The sequence below is a fragment of the Chiloscyllium punctatum genome, chromosome 49 (assembly GCF_047496795.1).
Source record: "Chiloscyllium punctatum isolate Juve2018m chromosome 49, sChiPun1.3, whole genome shotgun sequence".
Lineage (NCBI taxonomy): Eukaryota > Metazoa > Chordata > Chondrichthyes > Orectolobiformes > Hemiscylliidae > Chiloscyllium > Chiloscyllium punctatum.
In genome coordinates, this window is record NC_092787.1 from 57,637,098 (window position 1) to 57,662,560 (window position 25,463).

The 25,463-nt window shown below is 38.6% G+C and overlaps 1 protein-coding gene across 2 annotated transcripts in view; it reads right to left on the reverse strand.

The window, feature by feature from the left end:
* The window catches only part of LOC140469212 (probable voltage-dependent N-type calcium channel subunit alpha-1B), a 624,066-nt gene that overhangs the window by 119,194 nt on the left and 479,409 nt on the right, over positions 1-25,463 (reverse strand). For both annotated transcript variants that reach the window (XM_072565528.1, XM_072565527.1), the window contains exons 24-26: positions 23,117-23,246; positions 17,452-17,511; positions 16,164-16,270 (exon numbers count right to left, since the gene is read on the reverse strand). In XM_072565528.1, coding sequence (XP_072421629.1) covers positions 16,164-16,270; positions 17,452-17,511; positions 23,117-23,246 — 297 coding nt within the window. The remainder of the gene's footprint in view (positions 1-16,163; positions 16,271-17,451; positions 17,512-23,116; positions 23,247-25,463) is intronic.

The window sequence follows — 25,463 nt, forward strand, 5'->3', positions numbered from 1 at the left end:
GGTGATTTACCACTGTCTACCAATCTCAGGGGCAGGACAATGAGATAGATCTGAAGCCTACCTCAGCTGGAATGGGAATTGAACTACTGTTGTCCATGTTACACTGGATGAATTACATCTAAACTGAAAGCGGACCATTTCGGATTCTGACTCCGACTATACACACATCTCAAATATTCCTTTGAAACAAAAGAGATTATGAATGCAGGATACTAAACTGTGTGTTCCAACACAAGTCTCCATGCCATCAAACCAAGTGACCAATTGTGAATTGTAGCAGTAGTAGCACCTTCAAAGACATGACTTGATTGAAAAATTAACTGCCAGGCAATGGTAGATGGTAGATTTAAGGTGTTTTTCATAATGACTGATTGAAATCTTGTACCTTGCACTACAGTAGGACAAGATTAACTGACCTCTTTGTTGTGACCTGTTTATTCAATCCAGGAGACAAAAGTCAAAATGACAGTGATAATTACCCATCTTCAACTCTAAGGGTGCAACTGTTCCATAACCATAACTAGCTTCACTTACTTGCTTACCAACTTCTTTATTCAAATAAAAGCAAAATACTGTGGATCCTGGAAATCTGGTACAAATACAGAAAATAATGGAAAACTTGAACAGACTTGGCAGCATTTTGGGAGAGAAAACAGTTAAGGTTTCAAGTCCGATATGGCTCTTTAACAGAACTGAAGAGAGCTGTCAACATGATGAGTTTTATGCAGTTGAAGAGTGGGTTGGTCAGAAGAGGGGTAAATGAAACAAGATTGAAGGTCAGGTAAATATTAGATGACAACTAGATGGCTGTAGGGGAACCATGGTCCTGACAGTGTGTTAATAGTAGATTAAAGGTCAGCTCTCACGCTGGGAGGTGGGGGGTGGGGGGTGGGGGGGCAGGGGAGGAGCAGAATTAAAATGGAGGACAGAAATAATGAACTGAACTTGTTGAATTTTGTGTTGAATCCAGAAAACTATGTGAGTCCAGAAGGCTATAAAATACTTCATTGAAAACATGAGATTTGTTCCTGAATTTGTTTTGGTTTTCACTGGAATAGTGCATCAGACCTAGTACAGAAATGTGAGCACAAACGCAAGGTGGTACACTGAAATGGCTAAGTGATGTAAATTTGGAGTTGCCTCCTTTAGCACAATGCCACCATCAAACATATTTTGTCGACCTATCAGCATTCCAAAAGGTTCATTCCTTTATCACCCCCAAAAACCTTTTCCCATAGAAGCTGCCCACGACATTGCTTAAAGTTGTATTTTTACATCTTCCCTTCTCACTGTCCAAGGCCCAATACTGCTTCCAGGTGCACAATGACTTATACTTCTTTCAATCTCATGGATTGCTTTATAAAATGCAGTCTCAACTGCACTAGGGAAACCAAACATGGATCCAATCACTTGCTATTTCACGCCACCATTTTGCTTTCATGCTCATATTTCTGTACTAGGCTTGCCACAGTGTTGTAATGAACACAAACTAGAGGAACAGCGCTTCACTTTCCACTTTGGCATTTTCCAACCAAAGTGGTTTTACAGTCTCCTGGACTTCACAACAAGTTCAATAAATTCAAACCACAAACTCTATCCATTTTGATATTTCTTTACTCCATTGTTATCTGTATTTTGTCTTCAGAGTTAACTTATATTCTGCTATTACCACTTACTCTGCACCAATACTTTGTCACTTCTCTCCAATAATGACCACTTTCTTTGCTTTTTGTTCTATGACAAATTTGCTCCCGAATTTCCCTTACCCTCCAATCAGCCACTTTGTTTCACATGCCCCAACCTCAATAATCATCACATTTTCACCTCTCTTCAGTTCAGAAGAAGAATCAGATTGGATGTGAGACTCCAACTCTGTTTCTCTCTCCACAGATGCTGCTAGACCTGCTGAGTGTCTCTCACACTTTCTATTTCAATTTCATTATTCAGTTTGTGCTGAAATGTGAACTTCAGACCTTTTAAAGCTAAAACTAAACACAATTTCATTAATTAAATTGGTTTGATACCTGAAGTCAGGTAATAGATACCAAACTGATCCAAACTGTTCAGTTGCTTTATTACAGAGCTGAAAAAGATTGGGATTTATAGTGTCTTTTAGAAGACCAGAAAAGGAAGGCTGCCTTTAAATGTGGAATAGCTGCAGTAGGAAACATGGCAATCAGTTTGGATACACAAATAGAAAAAATGGCCAGCTCATCTACTTTTGTTATGTATAGTCAAGTCACTGGGGTTAACTTCCTGGAACATCTTCAAAACAGTGCCATGCAACTTATTACAACCCCTAAGAGAACCTCAGTTTAATATACTGAAAGATGGCACTTTCAACAATGCAGCACGACCCCACAGAATGAAAAGATGGATTTTGTTTTAGTTTATATTTTTAGAGTAAGACTTGAATCCGCAATTATGCATCTCAGAGGTGGCCAACAACTATCGGTTGTGTCCTCTGATGGTTGCAGCATCTTGATTACATGGTCACTTTTTTGACAGACTCAAACATTCTGCAATGGAGGTCACAAAAAGAATACTGACATGCACAACGTTGAAGAAATTCGACCTGTTTTAGGGAAGCTTATTTCTGCAGATGTTCCACAGTTAGCAGAAATGGCCTGATTTGCAATTTTTGTTCTCAACTCTCGTTGGTTTCTAACTCAACCCATTTAAAGTCCCAGGCCAGAAGCCAAACATTGAACTACTATGATTCTATGATTCTCACTGCATGCATTAATGGAGAGGAAAATCTATTTCCAATGCAGTGGCAAATAACTTTTGGACACATATAAATACCATTTGCAACAATGTGATAATAATTCACCAATGTGACAGATTATATGACTCAAAAATATATATGGGAAAGGAAGTCATGTTGAGAAGATACAAAGAATCTGCAGAAGGATGTAGGCAGGTTAAGCATGTGGGTTAAAATTTAGTAGATGAAATATAACATTGGAAAATGTGAGATATGCATTTTGGCAGATGTATAGAGGAGCTGACTATTATTTAAATGGAGAAAGACTGCAGAAAGCTGCAGAAGAGAGACTTGGGAGTATTCATCCATGAATCATAAAAAAGTTATCATCCAATCTCAGCAGAGAACAGGGAAAGCAAATTAAACATTGGTCTTTTTTTTCAAGGGAATGGAGTATAAAAGTAGGGACATCTTAATAAAACTATACTATACATTAGTCAGATAATAGCTAGTATACTGCGAACAGTTTTATTATCTAAGGAAAGATACACTGTCATTGTAGGCAGTCTAGAGAAGGTTCACTTGGTTGATACTAGGTTTAGAGACACTGTGTTATGAGGAGAGGTTGATTAGATTGGATTTATTAGTATTTAGAAGAACAAGAGGCAACCTCTTTGAAACTTAGGGGACTTGGTGGGATAGATGTGAAGATATTGTTTCCCTTTGTGGGAGAGTCTGGGACCAGAAGAGATAATCTCAGAATTAGAGGGCACACACTTAAACCAGTGATGAGGAGGATTTTCTTCTGTCAGAGGATAGTTGAATCTGTATAATTATTTACCATAGAGGACTGTTGAGGCTGGGTCATTAAGCATATTCAAGACTGAGGTAGACAGATTATTAACCAGTAAGGGAATCAAGGGTGATGGCGAAAAGGCAGTAATGTGGAATTGAGGATTGTCAGAGTTGATAAAGCATAGTGCTGAAAAAAGCACAGCAGGTCAAATTGCATCTGAGGAGCAAGAGAGTCGACGTTTCAGGAATAACCCTTCTTCAGTCCTCAGATGCTGCCTGAACTGCTGTGCTTTATCCAGCCCCACGTTTTATCAACCTTAACTCTCTAGCATCCACAGCTCTCACTTTCTCCTTGAGGATTATCAGGTCAGCCATGATCTCATTGAATAGTGGAGCAGACTCATGGGCAGAATGGTTTACTTCTGGTTTTATGATCTTGGTCATATCCTATTGTTGATCAATTGTAAAACCCTGACCGTAACTGTCTATTAAACTAATCAATGTGATTGTGAATTCTTGACTTGCTTATGATTATGTGTGCGCATTTGGGGGGGGGTGGGGGGAGGGGTGCACTTGTTGACACAAGCTGTTGGGAATCCTGAGTGCTTTTCTCCAGGTGACTCAATGCAGTTATGAGGTCAGCAGCCACTTAGCTGGACAGTATTAGGTCTCCCATCGGATCAGTTCCTGTCCAGGAGCTGCCAGCCAATCAGAAGTCTGAAGTGATAGGCACTGTTGGTAACACATGGGGGCCTTCACAGAGTTGGGGGTTGTCGCAGGGAGGGGTTATCACTAGGTCTTTGATGTAAGAGCAGGAGTGGGTTTTCTAACGCTAGGACACTTAATTAGATACCGACTATCTGTGAATGAGGTCTCTTCTCCACTCTCCATATGAACTGCTGGCAAACACAACATGGCTTGCTGGAGGGGAGAGAGACCTTTACCAGTCTCATATAATATGTGGGCCACTCTTAAATCCCAGTGGGCTCAGGGATAATTGATTTTAACTGGCTCATTAAGTAAGCCTTATTGCCTTCCTTTCGTTGGTGGATTTCCCCCATTCCCTTTGTCACTCATTAAATCCAGGATGGTTTCCCTCTGATAGGAGTCATTTTCATAGCCTCCTACATGAGGTTCCTGACTGGCCTGTCCTCCTGTCCACTCTGGTGATACCCAACTGCCATTCTTTCCAATTTCAAACTGAGGAACTCAGCTCTTGTAGGAGGAGGCAACAGGGCATCGACAGTGACCTTTCAGCATCATTGCCACTATCACTCTGATCGAGGGTGACAGAATCTGAGAAAAAAATAAAGGGACATTTGACATGAGGGCTGCAGTTCCCAAGGCCATATGAATGGGGATGAAGGGGGTGGAGAACATGTGGACAGATGGTGTTAGCAAAACAAAAGTCAGTCCTTTACAAATGCATGAGACTATAGTTGCATTTACTTGCTATAGCCAGTCTGCTGCTACTGGGTCAATTTTCCTATAACCCCTAAGGATCCCTGAACCTGAATCATCAGCTAGGTCCAAGGCATTTACAGACACAAGACCTGCCTAGACCCAAGACCCAGTACAAAACTGTCTGACTCAGGATCCAGTTTGAATCTCAAGTTATGGGATGGTGGCTCACCCTGCTTCCAACATCAGGGTATCAAACTAGCAAGGCAATTCTAACACTGCACTCCGGTGTTGTATAACAGGCTGCACACCAACACTGCGAACCGGCAAATAGGCAACTTTTGAAGTCAGCAAGAATTTAAACTTTCCTGCTGTATCTCCTTCGATATCCAAATGAAGCAATGTTTGCATCCCTTTAAAATGTGAAAGCTTGAAAACAAAAATAATAAGAAAATGTCTTTTGAATAGCTGTTACAAAACCCACTTTCTTACTAAATTGTCACAAGATTTTTAATAATGATGTGGTTGATAAATCAAAACAAACATCAGAACTGTCCCTATCAAATAATTTTGAGTTTTTGGAGTGCTGTTGTATGACTAATCATTGATTCTTTCTGAACTATTCTTTAAATTGGCTTTCTTACAGAAGTTTTTTTAAGATTTCAATCTTTAAGTCCCAATCTTTAATTGATATGATGTAAAACATTTTAGGAATGTTTTCATCTTACTGTTTTTTCATTCCTGGTTGACTGGCTGTGAAAATCCTTAAACGTGATTGGCTGCTTGAGCAGCCTGATCATATTAATCCAGCTCCCCACTACTGGACACTGCACCTAGTTGCTATGTTAATGCATGAAGATACAGGTGAAGCTGTCAACACTGGGCACTAATTGCTATTGACTCAATGTTTAATAGCCACAGACAGTAACATGCAGAATTGCACAGATGTTTAACTGCGTAAAAAGATAAATGCACGAAGTTGAAATGAGAAAACTGTTCAGATTGAAAACAATGGAAAGATTTGTAATCTTCTGAAAATATCTTCTAAGAATTCATTGAAAATAATCATCTCTTCAGTTTTGCTGTAGTCATTTAAATTCAAGACACTTTTTCACATTTGTGGGCAATAAAAATTTGCCTGATTACAAAAGAACAAATAGTATTCAAAATAATGCTGCAATAAAAGTTAGCATGCTTCTAATGAGAATGATGATAATTAGTGTATAATGCTCAGAGTTGCTTTACAGTAGATTGTGATTTCTTGAGCTTAATCATCACTTTTATATATTTACTTATATTACACGATTTCATGGATGATGTTTATTTACATAACAAGATACGATTTGTAAATGTCATTACATTTTAACCTATTTGGAAAGTTAAAATGATTTTTCCATGTAATTTGGCCATTCTCCTATATTGGAGAAAGTGGGGATTGCAGATGGTGGAGATCAAAGTTGAGAGTGTGGTGCTGGAAAAGCACAGCAGGTCAGGAAGCATTCAAGGAGCAGGCAAATTGACGGTTCGGGCATGAGCCCTTCTTCAGTAATCAGGATTCCTGATGAAGGGCTGATGCCCAAAACATCGATTCTCCTACTCCTCAGATGCTGCCTGGTCTGCTGTGTTTTTCCAGCACCACACTCTCGACCCTCATCCTCCTAAATATTCATTTGCAGGCTGACCTTGTAAATAATAATGTTTGATTTTATTTATAGACTTTTAATAGGCATATGGTTTATTAACCCTATTTTTCTTTGATATTTACAGACAAGTTTGGAGGAAATATAACCAGTACTAAACTGAGCTTTAAATAACTGTTATTATTAAGAAGGTATGTAAGTAAACTGTGAAATTGATTTTGCTTCTCAAATCTACTGGAAGTCTTGTTGCATGCTTTTCCACATATACATTCTTCAACATCTTGCTCAAGTAACCATTCTTCATAGTTGAGTCTCAACAGGTTATTCTAACATGTAGGATCTCAGAGTTCAGCCCATTGCTCATTCCACTCAATTTTCCACATGTGCGCTTTCTACCTATTGGCACTGCATGGTGATAATGTGATTAAATCCAAGTTGATGATTCCCTTCAGTTGATTATCCCCAGGAGGTTATCTTAATCCCTGAATCAGACTGATTGTTCAATGCTGCACTGAGGGAGTACTGCATTGTCAAAGGTATCACTGTCATGAGAATGAACCCAGGAATGAAAAGCTTAACATGTGTCGAATATTTGAGCACTACGGATCTGTAGTTAATATTGTTTAGAAGGATGAGGGAGGATCTAATTGAAACATACAGAATCCTGAATGGCCTGGACAGAGTGGATGTTGGGAAAATGTTTCCATTGGTAGGAGAGACTAGGACATGAGAGCACGGCCTGAGAGTAAAGGGAAAATCTTTTAGAACAGAGATAAGGAGAAACTTCTTCAGCCAGAGAATGGTGAATCTATGGAATTCATTGCCACAGAAGGCTGCAGAGGCCAGGTTATTGAACATATTTAAGACTGAGATGGATAGGTTTTTGAGTATCAAGAGGATCAGCGGTTACGGGGACAAAGCAGGAAAATGAAGTTGAGGAACGTATCAGCCATGTTTGAATGGTGGAGCAGACTCGATGGACTGAATGGCCTAATTTCTGCTCCTATGCATTAAGATCTTATGGCCTTTAGGTACTGTTCTTCAAACGCCCGAGACCTTTTGCTTCTTCCAACCAGGTGTTAAGGATCCATGTTTTTCTAAAATCAGTGTGATGGAATGTGGTCAGCAGACATGTTTGGGTTGTATACAAAATGATTAACATTTAGTTTACGGAAAGGAACACTTGCATTAATATAGTACCTTTCACAAGCTCGGTAAAATGCACTGTTATAATGTTGGAAACAGAAAATCAATTTGTCCTAAGCCAGTTACTACAAGCAGCAATTAAATAAATTACAATGTTGTCTGTTTTAGACATTGGCCAAACTCTTGCTCCTCTTAAAATATTGATGCTCTATAATGGAGCATCCTTCTCTGTTTTGGTTGCACCCTAAAGTTTGTCACCATCCTTAGCCTGCTCCACAATGACATGGAAGTCGTGATGATGACAAATGACTCCACCATCGATCCATTCTCCATTCAGACCAGTGTCAAGCAGGGCTGCATCATTGCCCCAACACTGTTTCGACCTACCTCACTGCAATACTTTACCCCACTGCTGACAAACTCCCTGCTGGAGAGGAGCTAACTTACAGAAGCAGTGGAAAATTATTCAACCTCCACCGCCTTCAAGCAAAAACCAAAGTCACCCAAAACAGTGCCATCGAGCTGCAGTACACGGGTGGTGCTTGTGTATGTTCAATCTCAGAGGATGTTCTCCTGGCCTTGTCAGCACCTATACAGAGTAATATAAGGGCTCTGGTCACACCCTGAGCATCCGCAAGATGAAAGTCCTCCACCAACCAGGCCTGGCCTTGTGGAGTGAACCCCTAATCATCAAGGTCCACAGGGAGGCCTTAGAGAACATTGACCACTTCCAATACCCCAGGAGTGTCCTGTTGGCCAAAGCAGCTCTTGATGAAGAGATCCAGCACTGCCTCCAGTGTGTTAGTACAGCTTTCAGCTGCCTGAGGAAAAGGATATGAAAAAAACAACCACATCAGATCTGACACCCAGATCAGGGTATACAGAGCTGTGGTGGTTCCTGCTTTCCTGGATCTGAGAAGTGGTCTGTCTATAGCAGATACCTCAAGGCGCTGGAGCAATACCACCAACATTACCCGTGCATGATCCTGCAAATCTGTTGGGAAAAAAGACGCACCGACACCAGCATCTGTGACTTGGTCAACATCCCCAGCATCAAGACACTGACCCCCAACCCCACCTCCCTTGATTGGCTGCGATAGGTTGGGTACATTGTCCACATGACCGACATGAAACTCCCCAAGCAGGTGCTCTATTCCCACCTCCAAGACAGCAGGCAGGCTTCAGAGGGGCTGCTTCAGAAATACCCTCAAGACCTTACTGGGGAAGTGCAGCATTCCCACTGAGATCTGGGAATCACTAGCCCAAGACTGTCCAAAGTGGAGGAGGAGCATCCGAGAAGGCTTTGAGCACCTTGAAACTCACCGCCGAGAAAAAGCAGAAGCCAGGCAGAAACAGTGAAAGGAACGCACTGGCACTCCATCCATCCCTTCCCATGACCACTGTGTAACAGGGCTTACGGTAGCCATATCAGTCTGTCCAGCCACCTACAAACTCACCCCGAGAGTGGATGAGAGTCTTCCTCATCTGTAAGGGATCACCAATAATGATGACCTCTTAAAATAGTATCATAGGCCATTCAATGCCTATTTACAAGGGAAGATGGCACCTGGGTTAACATCTCTTTCAAAAGATAACACCCCAAACAAGTCAGTGTTTCTTGAGTACAGCATTGCTTTGTCAGTTTGGATTGCACATTTAAGTTCGCTCCTATTTTAACTGTCTTTAATATAAAAATATTTTTTTTAAATCAGTGAGCAGTGGAGATCAGGCTTACTTGCTTCAGAAAAAACAGATGCAAAGTAAAAGTAAAGGTAAAATCATCACAGTCCCAGAGGACCACAGGGCTGCTTTCTCATTAGAATGGGATGAAACGTGGTGAGTTTAATCCCAGGGTCACCATACCTCAGGTGAGGATTGAGATGGCAGGACCTTCCTGGAGACTTTAGTCAGTGTGGGAATAGTTATAATCACCAGACCAATGTGATTTTTATATGGCCCTTTTAGTTGAAAATGTGGCTCAGGGTGCTTCACAGATGGATGTAATAAAATCCATCATTAAGCCAAGAATAAAGAGATTAGGAGAAATGCCCAAGAGTTAGGTCAAATAGAAATAGTTTGAGGAGGTTTATAAAGGATGTGAAAGAGGGTCAGAGGTGAAGATAATTATAGAAGGAGGTCCAAAGAATAGCAAAATATCAGTCTGTGTTATGCCTGGAGAGGTGTGAAAAGTCAGAAGCTACTTCAATGAGTCTTGTATTCCAGAATAAAACACGCTTGAAGCATTTATTGAGACTTAAATACTGAAGCGTTGAGCTCCTGATTGGAGTGTAGGCTTGAACTAAAGATTCATTAACATTCAGCTTTTTCAGCCAAAAGAATAGCCAGCATTAATATCAACCGATGGTAAACTAGGCATTTAATAGCCTCATCTTTAAAATTCACTCCCTGTTCAACTGTACACACTTTTGACATATTTCAAATGACAATGCTATGTTCTAAGTTCAATAATTCAAAATGAAGGAAAAGGGATTCATAAATTATTTTTCTAGCTCCTAAACATTAGTAGTAGATATCAAAATGAATCGTAAATTGCCTAAACAATAGGAGCTGGTGAATAAGCTCTTTAAACCTCCAAGGTTAAGTCACTGGATCTTTATTTAACAATTTTCTTTATGAATCTAGTTATAGAGTAAACAGGAAACAGACCCTTCAGTCTAACTAGTCCATGCTGATCATAATCCCAAAAAACTAGTCCCATCTGCCTGCACTTGGCCCATGTCCTTCCAAATATTTCTTATTCATGTATTTATCCAAATATCTTTTAAACATTGTAACTGTACCTGCATCTACCACTTTCTCCGGAAGTTCATTCCACATGCAAACCATTCTCTGTGTAAGAAAATTGTACCTCATGTCTTTTTGAAATCTTTCTCCTCTCATCTTAAAAATAAGCTCCCTCGACTTGAAATCCCCCACCCTGGGGAAAAGACACCTGCCGTTCACATTATCTATACCCTTCATGATTTTATTAACCTCTAGAAGGTCACCCTCCTACGCTACAGTGAAAAATATCCAAGTCTATCCTTATAACTCAAACCGTCTGTTCCCAGCAACATCCTGGCAATTCTTTTCTGAGCTCTCTCTAACTGAATAATATTCTTCGTAATACAGGGTAACCAGAACTGCTCTTATTACTGTAGAAGAGGCCTCACCAACATCCTGTAAAACCTCAGTGTGATGTCCCAACTCTTATACTCAAAGGTCAAAGCAAGTCTTGCACTCGTTTATTTTACCAAGATGCAGTACTTTGCATTTATCTGAATTAAACTCCATCTGCCACTTCTCAGCCCAATTGATGAACGTGATTTGGAGGTTGAATTGGGGTACACAAAATTAAAAATCACACAGCACCAGGTTATGGTCCAACAGGTTTATGTGGAAGCTTTAGCTTTCGGAGCACTGCTCCTTCATCAGGTGGGTTGTGGAGTATAAGATTGTAAGACACAGAATTTATAGCAAAAGCTTACAGTGTGATGTAACTGAAATTATGTATTGAAAAAGATCTGGATTGTTTGTTAAGTCTCTCATCTTTTAGAATGACCATGTTGGTTTTAGTTCTTTCATATGTAAATCGCAAAATGTTTTTAAAAGTTACATTCTCAAGTGAACTTTAACAATTGGTGTCACGTCGACCCAGATAATGCATTGAAGGTGTGAGCTACCCTGTGTGAGACTGTCTGTGCCACAATGGTCAGACTGATTCTAATCTAAAAAACAGATTTACAGAATATTATGTGGATTCATGCAGTTTTTGAGCAAAGTAGAATATATTTCTGCAAGTACAAATTCACCCCACAAACTTATATATGTATGTATGCATGTGGGGGTGTGTGTGGTGGGGAGGGTCATGAGTATCTGTGAGAGAGAGTATGTATGTGTGTGATTATGCATGTGAAGGGGTGTAAGTCTGTGAGAGGGTGCGTGTATGAGTCCTACACACACACACACACGTAGTTATTTTTCTCCTCTGGCGGTCTTATGTTTTTCAGAGTTCAGACTACTAAGGTCAGGAATCAATCCCTCCTGGACCCTGCAACAATTCTAATTTGAGCATGAGACTCTGAACAGCTTTGGCAATGCCTCACACAGCTTCCAAATCACTTCCTTTGACTCAGTTACACTCCTATACCCATACATTCCAACATTTTACTTGTTTTATTAAAACAAGTAGTAAACCAACAGTTTTAAAAATGATCTGCCAAAACCATCAGATACTTCTTTCCTCTGGTATCATTAGCACCTTTTAATATAATTCACGTTTGCCAGATCTTTTAGAGCATGATTGTTTCATCTTTCACCTCTCACCTATTCAATTGCCTCCCCAGATTCTATGACAAAGTACACAGCATTGATCACTTGCCCATTTGTAATGCCATCTATCCTTGGGCAATACTCTTCTCTCTAAGTTATTGACAAAATTTATAATGAACATTGGAAACTATGTGATTCCAGTAAAACACGCGTGACAACACTCTTTGTTCTTCATCCTACTGACATGCTTCAATTGAACCTAATATCTTGTTACCTTAACCATGGGCGCACATCTGCTTAAGTCGTTATAGTGGACAGCATCAAAACTGAAATCTGAGCGAACATCCCTGCCACCTCTAAATTGGCCGTACTCATCTCAAATAGATTGTAACTTTACAAATGCTTCCTTCACCAATCCTTCAAAGTTTGAAACTTATTCATGACAGTTCAACCTTTAAATCATGTTGTTCAAATCTTGTCTCTTTCTAAGAAGACATCTCATTTGCTATTACATAATCCATTGGAACAATGCTCAAATACACTTCGGGAGATATTGAAGTGGACTGCATCTACTTCAAATAATTCTATCTCTATGTCTACCTACAGGATGAGATTGTCCAAATCTTGAGTGCTGTTCACATTCAGCATTTTGATTTCTAGTTTGCCTTCCCTTGTGACACTAAGTTTTTGTGGTTTTTGCTTTCTCTGAAAGTTCCCTTTTAACACAGCCATATCTCACTCCCCTAAATCCCCACTTCAGCAATAAAAATAAAATCGAAGTTTTTTTTTCTCATTTACATCCCCATAGCTCTTGTTAAATAAGCCAATGTTCCCTTCTTTTCTCCAGATGTACTTAAAGACTCTGTTATTTTGCTCCTTAAACTTTCCTCTATAGATCCCTCATATTTTCTCTTTGCATACTTTACCAGTGCCTTAATTCTTTCCGCTTGTTGTAATTTTTCTCAGCTTGTTCCTGCTCTTCCCCCCAACTCTCCTCTGATTTTCTTTTTTATTTTCATATACATTGGACTGACCTTCTTGTTTTCCTCCTGGCTTCTCTTCAGTAGTAAAAGCTGTAAAAGCTCAATGTCTAAAAACCTCTTGCTAAGAAATTCCGCTCATCTTATTCCATTCACACAGAACCACCAGTGGGTAGAAGCAACTAATTGAAAAGGCCAAATGAGGCTTATTTCTCCTGGATATCCTTATTTTGCCAATGTGATGCATTTGAACACATTTCTGTATTTGTCATCATTAGCCTTTCAATAAAAGTTCTTGTACATGAACCAAAATTATTTTTATCTTTTATAAATATTTTAAAATAACTAGTCAGTTCTAAGGAAAGAAACATCCCAACTGAACTGGTCAAAACACGTCCTGTCTACTATAGCATCTAATCCATTCATTTTCCATGTAAATGAATCTAATTATCATTCCATTAACTTATGGACTACAGGATGATGCTGCATTCTGCTATTCTTACAAATAGAAATTTGGCTCATGTGAATGGCTTTTCCATTTTTCTGCATATTACGCATTCAATCTCCCATAATTTAGAAGCTCCTGTTATCATCTAATTGAGTCTGACAAGGATGCTTGAGATCAAGTGGAACCAAGGAATAGGTGATGGTTTTGTGTCAATTAAGTTTGTATGGGGAGCAACTAATCAGTGTGTTGGAAATTTCTGATGCATGAGCTCAAAGACAATTCTGACCAAAAAAGGTATACACCTGAACTCTGTCTAATGGAGTTTTTAATCTCTGGTGATTAACAGCCACACGGTTTTAATTTGTGTTTTAACAGGTGAGTGGACAAAAGGTTACGTCTGAAATGTTTCTAGTAGACGGAGACAAGTAGAAATGTGTACATCAGTGCACATACCATGCAAAAGTGTACAAAATCCCTCCTTGCTCTAAAACCGACAGCAAAATCGAGAAGGTCTAATGCAGAATTGCACATCCAGTCCAACCATTACTCCAGACGAACACAGCAGTAGCTTCCACATAAACTTGACCTCCCAAGCACTATATTTTTCAACTGTATTTCACTCCTGTATAGTTGAAATAAATCTTCACACCTCATTCAAAACATGGATATATTTTGATCAAAACAGTGACCCAATGTAGCAGCGGAGACAGAAATTGTTGGGACCATGCAGCAGCTTAGCCAGCATTTGTTTTGTATTCAGTTATGGAACATTTATCGTCTGTACCTCGCTGCTCTGGAAAAGATGGTGGTGAGCTGCCTTCTTGAACTGCTGTAGGTTGAGCCACGATGCCCTTGGGGAAGGAATTCCAGGATTTTGACTAAACAACAGCAAAGGAACGGTGATATATTTCCAAGTCAGAATGGTGAGTGGCTTGGAGGGGAATTTGTATGCCCATGTATCTGTGGTCCTTGTCCTTCAAGGTAGAAGTGATAATGGGTTTGGAAGATGCTATCTAATGATCTTTGGTGAATTTCTGCAGTGCATCTTGTAATAGAACACACTGCTGCTACTGAACATCGGTGGTAGAGGAAGTGGATGCTTGTGAATATGACGCCACTCAAGTGGGCTTTTTGTCCTGGATGGTGTTAAGCTTCTTGAGTGTTGTTGGAGCTGCATTCATCCAGGCAATGCATCTCAGAAGATGGGCGTGTATTTTGGGTGGGCTCTTTCATAATGGATCCTGCATGAACGATCACTTTCAGAATTTAATACTGCCTGATCTACATTGTATTAGCAGAACTTCCTATTTTTATTTCTGATTTCCAACATTTGTCTTGTTGACTAAAAAGCAGTCACGAACATAATCATATCAGGGGAACACGATAACTCCTGACAGTCACTACCAATGCCAATTAATGTTAAGCAATTAATGTCTTAATTATTTGGGTTCTGCTTTCTATCAATTAACTATTGTCATTAATTCTGTTCCCTGGTAGAAATATATCAAATCTAAAAGAAACAGGCGGAATATTTTTGGAGGACAAGTTGCCAGAAGTCAGAATAACTCAAAATTCCGCACAAATGTATTACACAACGAATTCCTTAGCTGCCGGATAATAGATTCCAGTTTCAAAATGGAAGCATGTAACCTGAGCTGAAATAGTTCTATAACAAAAATAGTCCCAACAAGATAAGCACTTTAACCTTATTGAAATGCCTGTTGCAGCTATGAAATAAGGATAGCTTTATGTATTAATAAGCGCGTCAGAATTTACTCTTCTGTTTGAAATGAAAATCTAAATTAAAAATGCAGACAAATATATAGTTCTTCAAATTGCTTTTCTTATCAATCTTAATGATTATTTTCAGGAAAGTTAATAGTTTCTTTCAAATTTCTTTGAGTGAGTGACTTTTAAAGTTAAATTGCTTTATTTAATGTAATTAAGGAAAGAGAGGGAGGAAATGCATTGGGTATGGAATAACAAATCTAACTTCATAAGGCACTCTGCAAGAACTGTTATCTCTGCAACGTCACTGAATTTATCACAAATCATTTCCAAATCATTCCAGAACTTGTTAGTACATGTAGGCTTTCTTGTTAGAATTGCAAGTATGTCGGACATTATTTTAAGGGTTAATCAGACATGCACTGATTCAGACATCACACATGTAGTATTATATATAACATACATGATGTACTGACTTCCTCAAACAAGCTTAAAGATTTTGTTTTAAGATTGCAATGAAATCCTTACCCGAGGAAACTCCTGTTCAGATACCCGTAACCAAGGAAGAAAGGAAACAGGACAATTACAAGACAACAGCAACAATGACAAAAACAAAACTCAATTATATTTTCTTTAGTTCTTAACGAATTAGTTCTGTAGTTTGTTCATGGTGACTGGGTAATGCTTTGTTAGAAACATTAATCTTTTAATTCTGGGCTTTGAATTTGCATTCAACTTGGAATTTCAAATATAGAGTTTTCACCCTTATGAGATTAGTAAGAAAAGGACTTAATTTTTAAGTTCATTGGTAAAATAATCTGGATGGAGAGGAGTTTTTTTTATGCAGCAATTTATCATGATCCAGCATACTCTACATTAAAGGATTGTTGAAACAGATTCAACAATAGCCCAACATAAAAAAATACACTTAAATAGTTCAACTGAACAGAATGTGAGATACAAACAATGTTTTCAATTAACGTGCAGTTTACAGAGGCTAAGACACAGACAAAAGTCAAAACCGGAACAGTTTGGCTGTTACTTACGTAAAAGCAAAAGCCACAAGAGCACCACTAACGACAATGAAATCCAAAATGTTCCAAAGGTCTCGGAAATAAGAGCCAGGATGAAGTAACAGACCTAAATTGATCATCTAATGAAAGGAAATGAGGGACAGTTAAAATATTACTTAAAAAATTAAAAACATAATTCTTTGATTTGTTGCAATTATTTCTGATTAGCAGCCCCACTACACAAAATCAATATGAAACCTCAAGGCTATGGTCTAAATATTTTGAAGGTGGCACATAGGAGACAGTCATCATCATATGTGATGTGTTCTCATGAACAACCGTAAGTCGATATTAAGACGCTAATTGTTAGTTACGGGCCAGGTTAGGGGGAGCCATTTAAAGCGTATAACAGCTCTTAAAAGGAAAGGTGTACTCTTCACTGCAGACAGCACAGAAATATCTACAATTGGAAATAAACGCTGGAAGACAGACTCTGATATTTCAGGGTCATACTCTCAGCCTTGATCCATCTGATCACTCAGCCAACATTTTAAATCAGTGAAGAGTTACAGATTTATAAGTCTATGGATTCATTCTGCAGTACTACAAAGTCACAGCTGAAAGATTTCAAAGCAATTAAGATATTCATTATACTCATTCAACAAGCATGTCAGAGCCTCCCAGTTTCACAGCAATTTAATACTCACAAAAGTGTTCCAATTAAAACACATCATACAAAAATCACTGGAAATAAACTCATAATGTGTTGAGTAATTCACAGTACAGACCTTTGAATCCAGTTCTGAAATACACACTTCTGAACAAAAAAATATTGACTTACATTTGTCTGATGCACAAATTTATCACAGTCACTCCTCATTGAGCGCAAGCAATCAGACCCTCGGCACATGGGAATGCCACCACACACAAGAGCCCCCTCCAAATCATTCACCAACCTGACTTGGAAATATATTGCTGATCCTTCACTGTTACTGGATCAAAATGCTGGAACTCCCTCCCTTACAGAACCATGAAGTAACCTACACCAAAAGGACTGCAGTGGTTCAAGAAAGCAGTTCACCCCCACTTTTCTGACAGGCAACAGGACATGGGCCTAAATGCTGGTCCAATCAATGGAGCTCACATACCATGATTAAACAAAACACAAACTCAATTCAGTGAACTGTTGCCCTCATTGATCACAAAAAAATGAAATTGTCTATTCCCAGTCAGTGACATACAAGATAATTAAATGCAAGTTATTTTTTCAGAAAATGTACGACAATGATTTAAATGGTAAGAATGTAGTGGGAATGTTTACCTTTATCACCATTTCAAATGTAAAAACGCCAGTGAACACATAATCCAGATATTTCAGAACCTGCAGCAAAATGTATTTTTTTTAATTTTGGATTTCAGAGCATACAAATCAGCTATCAATGCATTTTTATTGGCATTTAGTACATCAAATAATCAAATTTCAATACTGCCTTATTCATTGATCTGAGAGGTTCATGTAAGTTTCAAAGAATGCACTGCCCATTATAGAATTGTTCAGAAAGGTAGAATAAAAACAAACAAAATATAACTGGGTGAAAAAAGACACAAGATTTGAAAGTCAGTGTCACTGATTTGCCATTGGTTCAGGATGTGTATTCAGAAAAAAAATGAAACAACAGCACAGAGGTGAGCTGATAAATAACAGCAAAAGACAAGGGTCCTAAAACAGTTGATGTTTTGACAAATTGCACTGTAACACAAAAACTTTTAACCTGTTGCCTAGTTACCACAATTAAAGGCAGAATTTGCAAATTATATAAATAATGTATTTTCACTTCACAAAAGTAAAGCCAAATGTTAAAAATGCCAGAGGTATCTTGGCCACTGTTGCAGCTTCATCAGACAGACAATGGGAGTAGTCTCGACCTAACCTACATGGCAGAGATCTGACATGTTTGCATTGGCTGCCAAGTCTGCTCCCTGGCTGACTTCACTTTCATTAAGTTCAGGAAAATTAAAATTGGGAGGGGTACAAAGCAGATAGTCAGTCATATCTCATCAGTTTCCCAAGACAGATTAGCTTAGTGTCACCCTCATCTATAATATACATTCTTGAAGACAAATTACAGCCAAAGCAGAGAATCTAATCTAATTAAATCAGGCTTTCATTGATCCTGACTATATTTCCAGACTTCTGCAACTTCCAGTTCCCAATAATGTATTATTTTGCATCGTCTTCTTAAATTGTTTATTACTGACATAAATAATAAAGGACCTTTGATTATTTTAACAAACAAAAATCGGTATTAAGTTGCAATAAAAAATGGTAAACATTTTTGCAATACCATGTTCTGCGGCTAACCACTTGCACAAATCTATGGAAAAAAACCCATGAAAATAGAAGCATTTAACTTAAAGATATTAGGAAGGAATGACCAATCTAAATCAAGAGCACAGATTTTTTTTCTGTTGGTTGTAATTACAAGAAATGAGTCTCTTTATAAAGAGCAAGGTCATGCTATGAATTGTTTTAAACAATTATAAAGTGTTGGTTTGTTAACTCTTCCATAGAGAGAAGTCACACATCACCAAGTTATAGTCCAACAGGTTGATTTCAAATCACAAGCTTTCAGAGCACTGCTCTTTCATCAGGTGAGTTAATTCTTTTGTAAGAAGTAAACATTCACAAGTGAATTATCAAAGATGGTCAAACCGTAAGTTCTCTTTGAACCCAGTTTACAATCCAGCAAAAGAATCAACAATTATAGCTCAAAGCAGCTAACAGTATTGAAATGTCTTTCCTTGCAGTCAACAAAAAACACTTTCAAGATCCCAGCAGGATTGGAGACACATAGTTTCACAGAGCCATTGTTTCAAATGTCCATATTTATTCTTGGAGCATTCTTGTTCAACTTTCTTGTTCAACTGTTTCTTCAACTCCTCTTTAAAAGATATGGAGGTGCTGGTGCTGGACTGGGATGGACAAAGTCAGAAGTCACATGACACCAGGTTATAGTCCAACAAGTTTATTTGAATTTAAGCTTTTGGCAGGGCTCTGAATATAACCTGGTGTCATGTGACTTTTCTTTTTGAAAGCGTTAACAAACCAGCATTTTATAATTGTTTAAAACAATTCATAACACAAGCATTTTCTTTATAAAGAGACTCATTTGTTGTATCTATGACTCAGAGAAAAATATTTGTGTGCTTGACTCAGATTGGTCACTTCCATTCTTCCCACCCATACCTTTAAGTAAATGCTTCTATTGTCATATTTTGCTTTTTTGATAGATTTGTTAGCCACAGAACATGGTATTTCAAAACGTTTACTATTTTTCATTGCAATGTAATAGTAATTTTTGTTTGTTAAATTAATCAAAGGTCCTTCATTATTTATGTCAACTTAAGAAGACTTCATAAAATAATACATTATTTGGAACTGGAAGTTGCAGAAGCCTGAAAATATAGTCAGCATCAATGAAAGCCTAATTTAGATTAGATTTTCTGCTTTGGCTGTAATTTGTAATTTGAGTGCAAATTATGCTTCATATTGTGATGGCTTTCAAATTGAACTTAGTATTCAAGTCTTTGATTAGATAATATCAAACAACTGAAACTAACAGGCAAATATTCTATGTATCAGTGCATCTGGGTAGCGCAACAGAAAGTAATTGATTCTTCTTTTCTTGCATTCAAAATATTAATTGATTATATTTAAGAATGAGACCTTGGTGTCATTCTATTAATATAGCTGGAAAAATGTTCTTTGAAAGAAATATATATTATTCAATATGAAGACTGTCACTCAACATCACACATCACTGAAAATGATGTTAAAATTTTAATGAATCAATTACTGGTATCATTGATGTCCATGAATCAATTTCTTAGTTCATAATTGTTAGAATGTGCCTTAGTTGGCAGAAAAAAAAGAACTTAATTTAATGGACTTTCTCAAACAGCGGTAAATAGGACATATTCATCTTAACATCGAATTGGTGGCAAGGGGATGGGTTTTGGGCATAGAATAGGTTTTCATCAAAAAGATACTAAAAAAATGCATGCAAGATACCTTGTGGTTTCGTCAATTACAGGCACTAGGTTTATCAGAAAGTCTTGATCATTATGAGATATCATTACTAAAGAAACTCAAAGATGTAATTTGACAAGTGGAGTAACTGTCCGAGCATGTCTATCATGATAAAAAACATTTAACCAGCAGGATGTATTTCTGTGTTGTATGACTCTATCCCCACTCTAAGAAGCCCATAACGTGAATGGAATTTAACACTATCCCTGCCCACATGATGTTTTGGTGGCTGTGGTACATTTAATCAGGTAGGAGGGTGAAGGGTCAGCGATCCCACAGCCTCCCTGCCGCTGCCTCAATTAAGTCGATGGCAAGAAGGCCCAAGAACTGCCTTCTGACACCACCAAGAATTGAGATCCATTACTGCCCAACAGCTGTCCCTTCCTACTGAAAGTGATCCTTCCCTCTGCCTAGTGAACACTAGTCCACCGCTCATCGCAACTCACCTAAGCCTAGCTCTATCAGTCCTCTGTGGCCTCGGGTGACTCTCGTACCAGCAGCTATCAAGCAATGAAGTTCTGCTGGTTTCTGATTGGCTACCCAATGTTCCTTGATCTTGGGAAGGCCCACCAGTGGCTAGTTATTGCCTGATTGGCACTTAATCTGGTGGGTATAGCTGAAAAAAAGGCAACAAGTTGTCTTGCCAGCTCTATAGCTGGCGGGCAACTACCTGATAGCCTCATGTACATATGACTGTTCCCTTTGATTCAAATTCAAATAATATTCATTCATTTTGCATGGTCAAAACAAAAGGTTAATATCAAGTAAGGAACTCATGAAAATACAAATTGCGAGCAGAAGTACATTCAGCCCCTTGCCTGCACCCTGCCATTTAACAAGATCATTGTTAACCTGATTTTGACTTCAACTTCACATTCAGGAATACCCCATTAACGTTGAGTCACTTGTTAATCAAGAACCTGTGCTCCTCTGCCTTAAAAATATTCAATGAATCTGGGCAGAATTTTCCTTTCTCGAGAGGTGTTGAGAACAGGAGATAATTGGGCAAGTTGTCCCTGGAACGTCAGTTGTACTCTTTTTGGCAACTCTGCATTTAAATGCTGGAAAGTAGGTCCATGGTTTGACTCATTAGCAAGTAAGGCCCTTTCTGATCAATTAAGGCCACTTAAGGGCCTCAAATCACCACCTTCCTGATTATCTGCCTCCCTCATGGCCATGACAGCTGGCTAGTTTACTGACTGGGAAGCAAACACTATGCTTCCGATCCCTTGAACACCCTGTCTTCCCAGGACCCCCATCCTCTGAGAAACAGATTAAAAAATCTTGCTGTCTCATCACTGGATTCTCTCCAGAAAAGGCCTCAATTGCTGAACATTTTGACCCTGAAGTTCTGACTGGAGAGCAATGTCCGGTGACTTGACATTGCCAGCGTTGAGGCATCTGATAGGTAGCATATAAGCAAGTTTCTTACTCCGTCGGCTATTAATGAGCTGATAAGTGTGTGATTCAATGTGTTATTTTGCTAGTGGGTGGGTCAGTGTATTAATCATTACCTAACACATTCACACCCACAAAAATAGGGAAAATCGCGGGAACCACCATTCTCTGAGGAAGACAGGACTAAAACATTCAATATTCTGAGAGAAAACAAGTTCTCCTCATCTTGGTCATAAACATAGTTCCTTAGTTCTAGTCTTTTCTAATAGCAGAAAACATCCTTTCTGTCCCCTCCCTGTCAAGTCTCCTCAGGATCTTATACCTTTCAATAAGATTACTTCAATAAGATTTCATTGTTCCGAACTCCAATGGATACAAACCCAGCCTAATCGACCTTTCCTCATAAGATAACACCTCCTTCAATCCCAGGAGACATTGAGTGAACTTTCTTTGATATGCTTCTAGTGCATTTATTTCCAACCTTAAATAAGGGGATGGCAACAGTGTGCAATCCTCCAGATGTGGTCTCACCAGCATCTTGTGCAAGTGCAGCAAATCCCTGCTTTCATATTACATTCCCTTTCCAAGAAATGACAACATGCTGTTTTTGTTCCTAATCAATTGCTGAACCCGCACACTAACCTTTTGTGATTCATGTTCCCGGACACCCTCTGTACTTCAGACTTCTGCAATGACTCTCTATTTAATTAAAATGTTACTTTTCCATTCTTCCTGCCAAAGTGGACAGGTTCACATTTTCCTGCACTATATTGTACTCCATCTGTCAATTTTTGACCACTCACGTAACTTGTACATATACTGCAGACTCTTTTAGGTCCAATTCACAATTAAATTTCCTGCGTACCTGTGTTACAAGCAAATTTAGCAACTTCAATCCCTTTGTCCAAGTCACTGAAATGAATTGTAAATAATTGAGGCCCCAGCATTTATCCATGTAGCACTCTACTCTTCTCATCTTGCCAACCCATAAATGACACATTTACGCCTATTCTCTGTTGCCTGGTGAGGAAGATTAATGAAGACAGAAAATGATAGAAATGCAGAGGCAGTTTCTGTAGAGAGAGAATGCTTTAGGGCTACAACCTTACATCAGAATTGTAAAAAGTTAGAAATGTAATTTTTTTGAGCAATTAAGTTGAGGAGAATGAGAAAATGGAAGGTTTCCAGTGGAGAGCTGGAGCGTTCAATGACAATAAGTATCGTAGAGCAAGGTGAAAGAAGGGGAAATGGGATAAGTAAAGAAATAAAAGCTCTGTGTGAATGTGGGATAGTTGTCAACCAATAAAAAGTAAAGGAAAATTGATGTCCCAACATCAAATGTGAAATCTTTCTGAAGATTCAAGGACATATTATTGTGCACCAAACGAGTTAGACTTTATCCTGTCGATATAATGATACAGTTGTTCTTTATTGAAGTACATTTTAAGAGCATTTGCAGCTGAACTGGGACATTTTATTAGCTGTTACAACAACTTACATTATTTCTTGGTGAGTCTGCTGTCACAGGATCCTCTGCTGCCAGGGCTATACTGCTCATTGCTATCACCATCAAGATACACATCTCGAAATATCGTAGATTGACAATGTAATGGCATGCCCTGCGAATACTAAGAAAAAGGAGTCATAACGAATACTATCACATATTGCATACAGTGCACCAAGAATTAAGAGTATGCATGGATAGCTTCATAACCAGCTATTGGAATTCTCATTGGGAATGCACACAGGTAACTGTTTTTTTACATATTTAATACAAGTTGTAATTTCCTTCTCTCTTGTGCCAATATTTCATGATATAAAGTAAATTCTCACTAATTAAATCATGTTACATTATAATTAGTCATTTTTTTCTTTTGAAGTTCATTCAACAAGCCCACTTAAAAAAAAGTTATATTCTCACAGGAAATATCAATGAGATTAGTATAAGCTACCCACCCTCCAGATAAACTGCAACTAAAATGAAGGAATTATAGTGAACCATTAAAGTAATTATTTGTATTACTTAATCAAATTAAACTTATTAGCAATTCTTGGCATAAATAGAATGTATATCTGGGCTCATTAGTGAGGGTGCACTCTTATTTACAAATTTCTTTAAGTGATAGGTAGACCTGTTTTTTTGCTGGGAAGGAGACCACCTCATATAATTAATCAGCATGCTCTCTGAGACCATTTTTGATTGCCTGAAACAGTTTGTGAAGGAATTTTCTAGATTTTGTTCTTCCAAAAGCTTTAGATTTTCATCTGTAATTCTCTGCAGGAGATTGGGTGAAGAGTCTATTTATTGTGTTGCACAAGACATTGTTGTTGTATGAATAATGCTGAATAGTCCATTCATTTCCCACTGAATGTTCTTGGCCTGGATCTTCTAAAAACAATGATATTCATTAGATTGCCACTCTGTTCTAACTTTTCCCTGAGTTGACATTGCTTCACATTTCTTCCTGAGTCCAGCTTTCCCACAAATATTAAGTGTCTCAGTGAGTTCCATCACAGTGGAATGTCAGAGAGAAGACAACAGACATCTTGATCTTATGGCAAAAATATTTTGTCACAGGATGCTGGTATTGTTGGCTGGACTAGCATTAATTGCTTATTCCTGATTGCCCTTGAGAAGTGAAATAATGCAAGTTTGTTTGGGTAACTAAGTGTGTTGTTTTGCTGAGGTGGCAATTGAGTGAGGTGGGTAGATCTGTAATTGGGTGTTGGAAGGTAGTCAGGTCTGGTCAGATATAAATAGCAGGGTGGGGAGGGGTGATCAGTTTGGGGCTTGCAGTCAGGAAGGGGCTAGGTGGGAGGGGGACCAGGTGGGAGTGATGCTGGGTCATTTGTGGAGTCACCAGGAGTTAGACTAGGTTTAAATCTGTCTAATATTTCATGGATAACTATTTAGGTAAGTACATAGGAACTGTCTAACATCTCTAACTCTAGCTTTGAGGAGCAGGGAGAATTACTTATTGAAAGTTCAAACTTCAAGAGCAATTTATTTGGAAATCAGTATGTCAAAACTTCAGTGATGTTCTGACACGTTTCTTCAACCTTATGTACCATCTCCGACAATCTGGAGACCAAAAGATTTGGGCCCAATGTATGCACTGGGTTATCCAATAATGTGCATCAGTCAAAACAAGACACACAGTCAACTTAGTTTTAATAAATGCTAAGCTAAAAACGCTAATTTAAAACTGCTTTCTTGCATTACTGAGCTCTTGAAATGGTTGCTGTCTTCAGTGACTTCTAATTACCACCGTGAAGACAATTGGCAGCATGTTACATGTTACATCTCTACTGGACTATCAAGGGAGCACACCTTGACACATTCTGTAACATAGTTCTTGTTCAGTTCAAAACATTTTTACTGAAAAATCCCATTACCTTCACTGAACAGTTTAACTTTCCCCTCCAAACACTTTCTACTTTCTTCCTTCAAAGCTGCAGGCATTTACCCTCTTATAGCAGCATGTTATTAGTGACAATGTTTACATAATTTCCAAAATGGTCCTCTTGATGGGAAACTGAAGTAAATAATCTTCCCCTTCCCAAATGCCAAAGAACATCGGGTCCAATTACATCACTCCAGTTATCTGCTTAACTGAAATGAAATAACTCACGGACTGGACCAGGCTGCATCTCACTATCATAGCGCTCGCTCACTCTGTGCCTACCCGGGTGCTGACAGCATCCCTGCCTTGCTCTGCCTCTTTTTACTTTGCCCCCTCAGCCAGAAATACTTGCCTTGCCTTTCCATTTAACACTGGCATAAAGGCAGGGAACCTGTGGTGTTTATCAGCAGGTCTTTCTCGAGACAAAAGAGGTTTACTCAG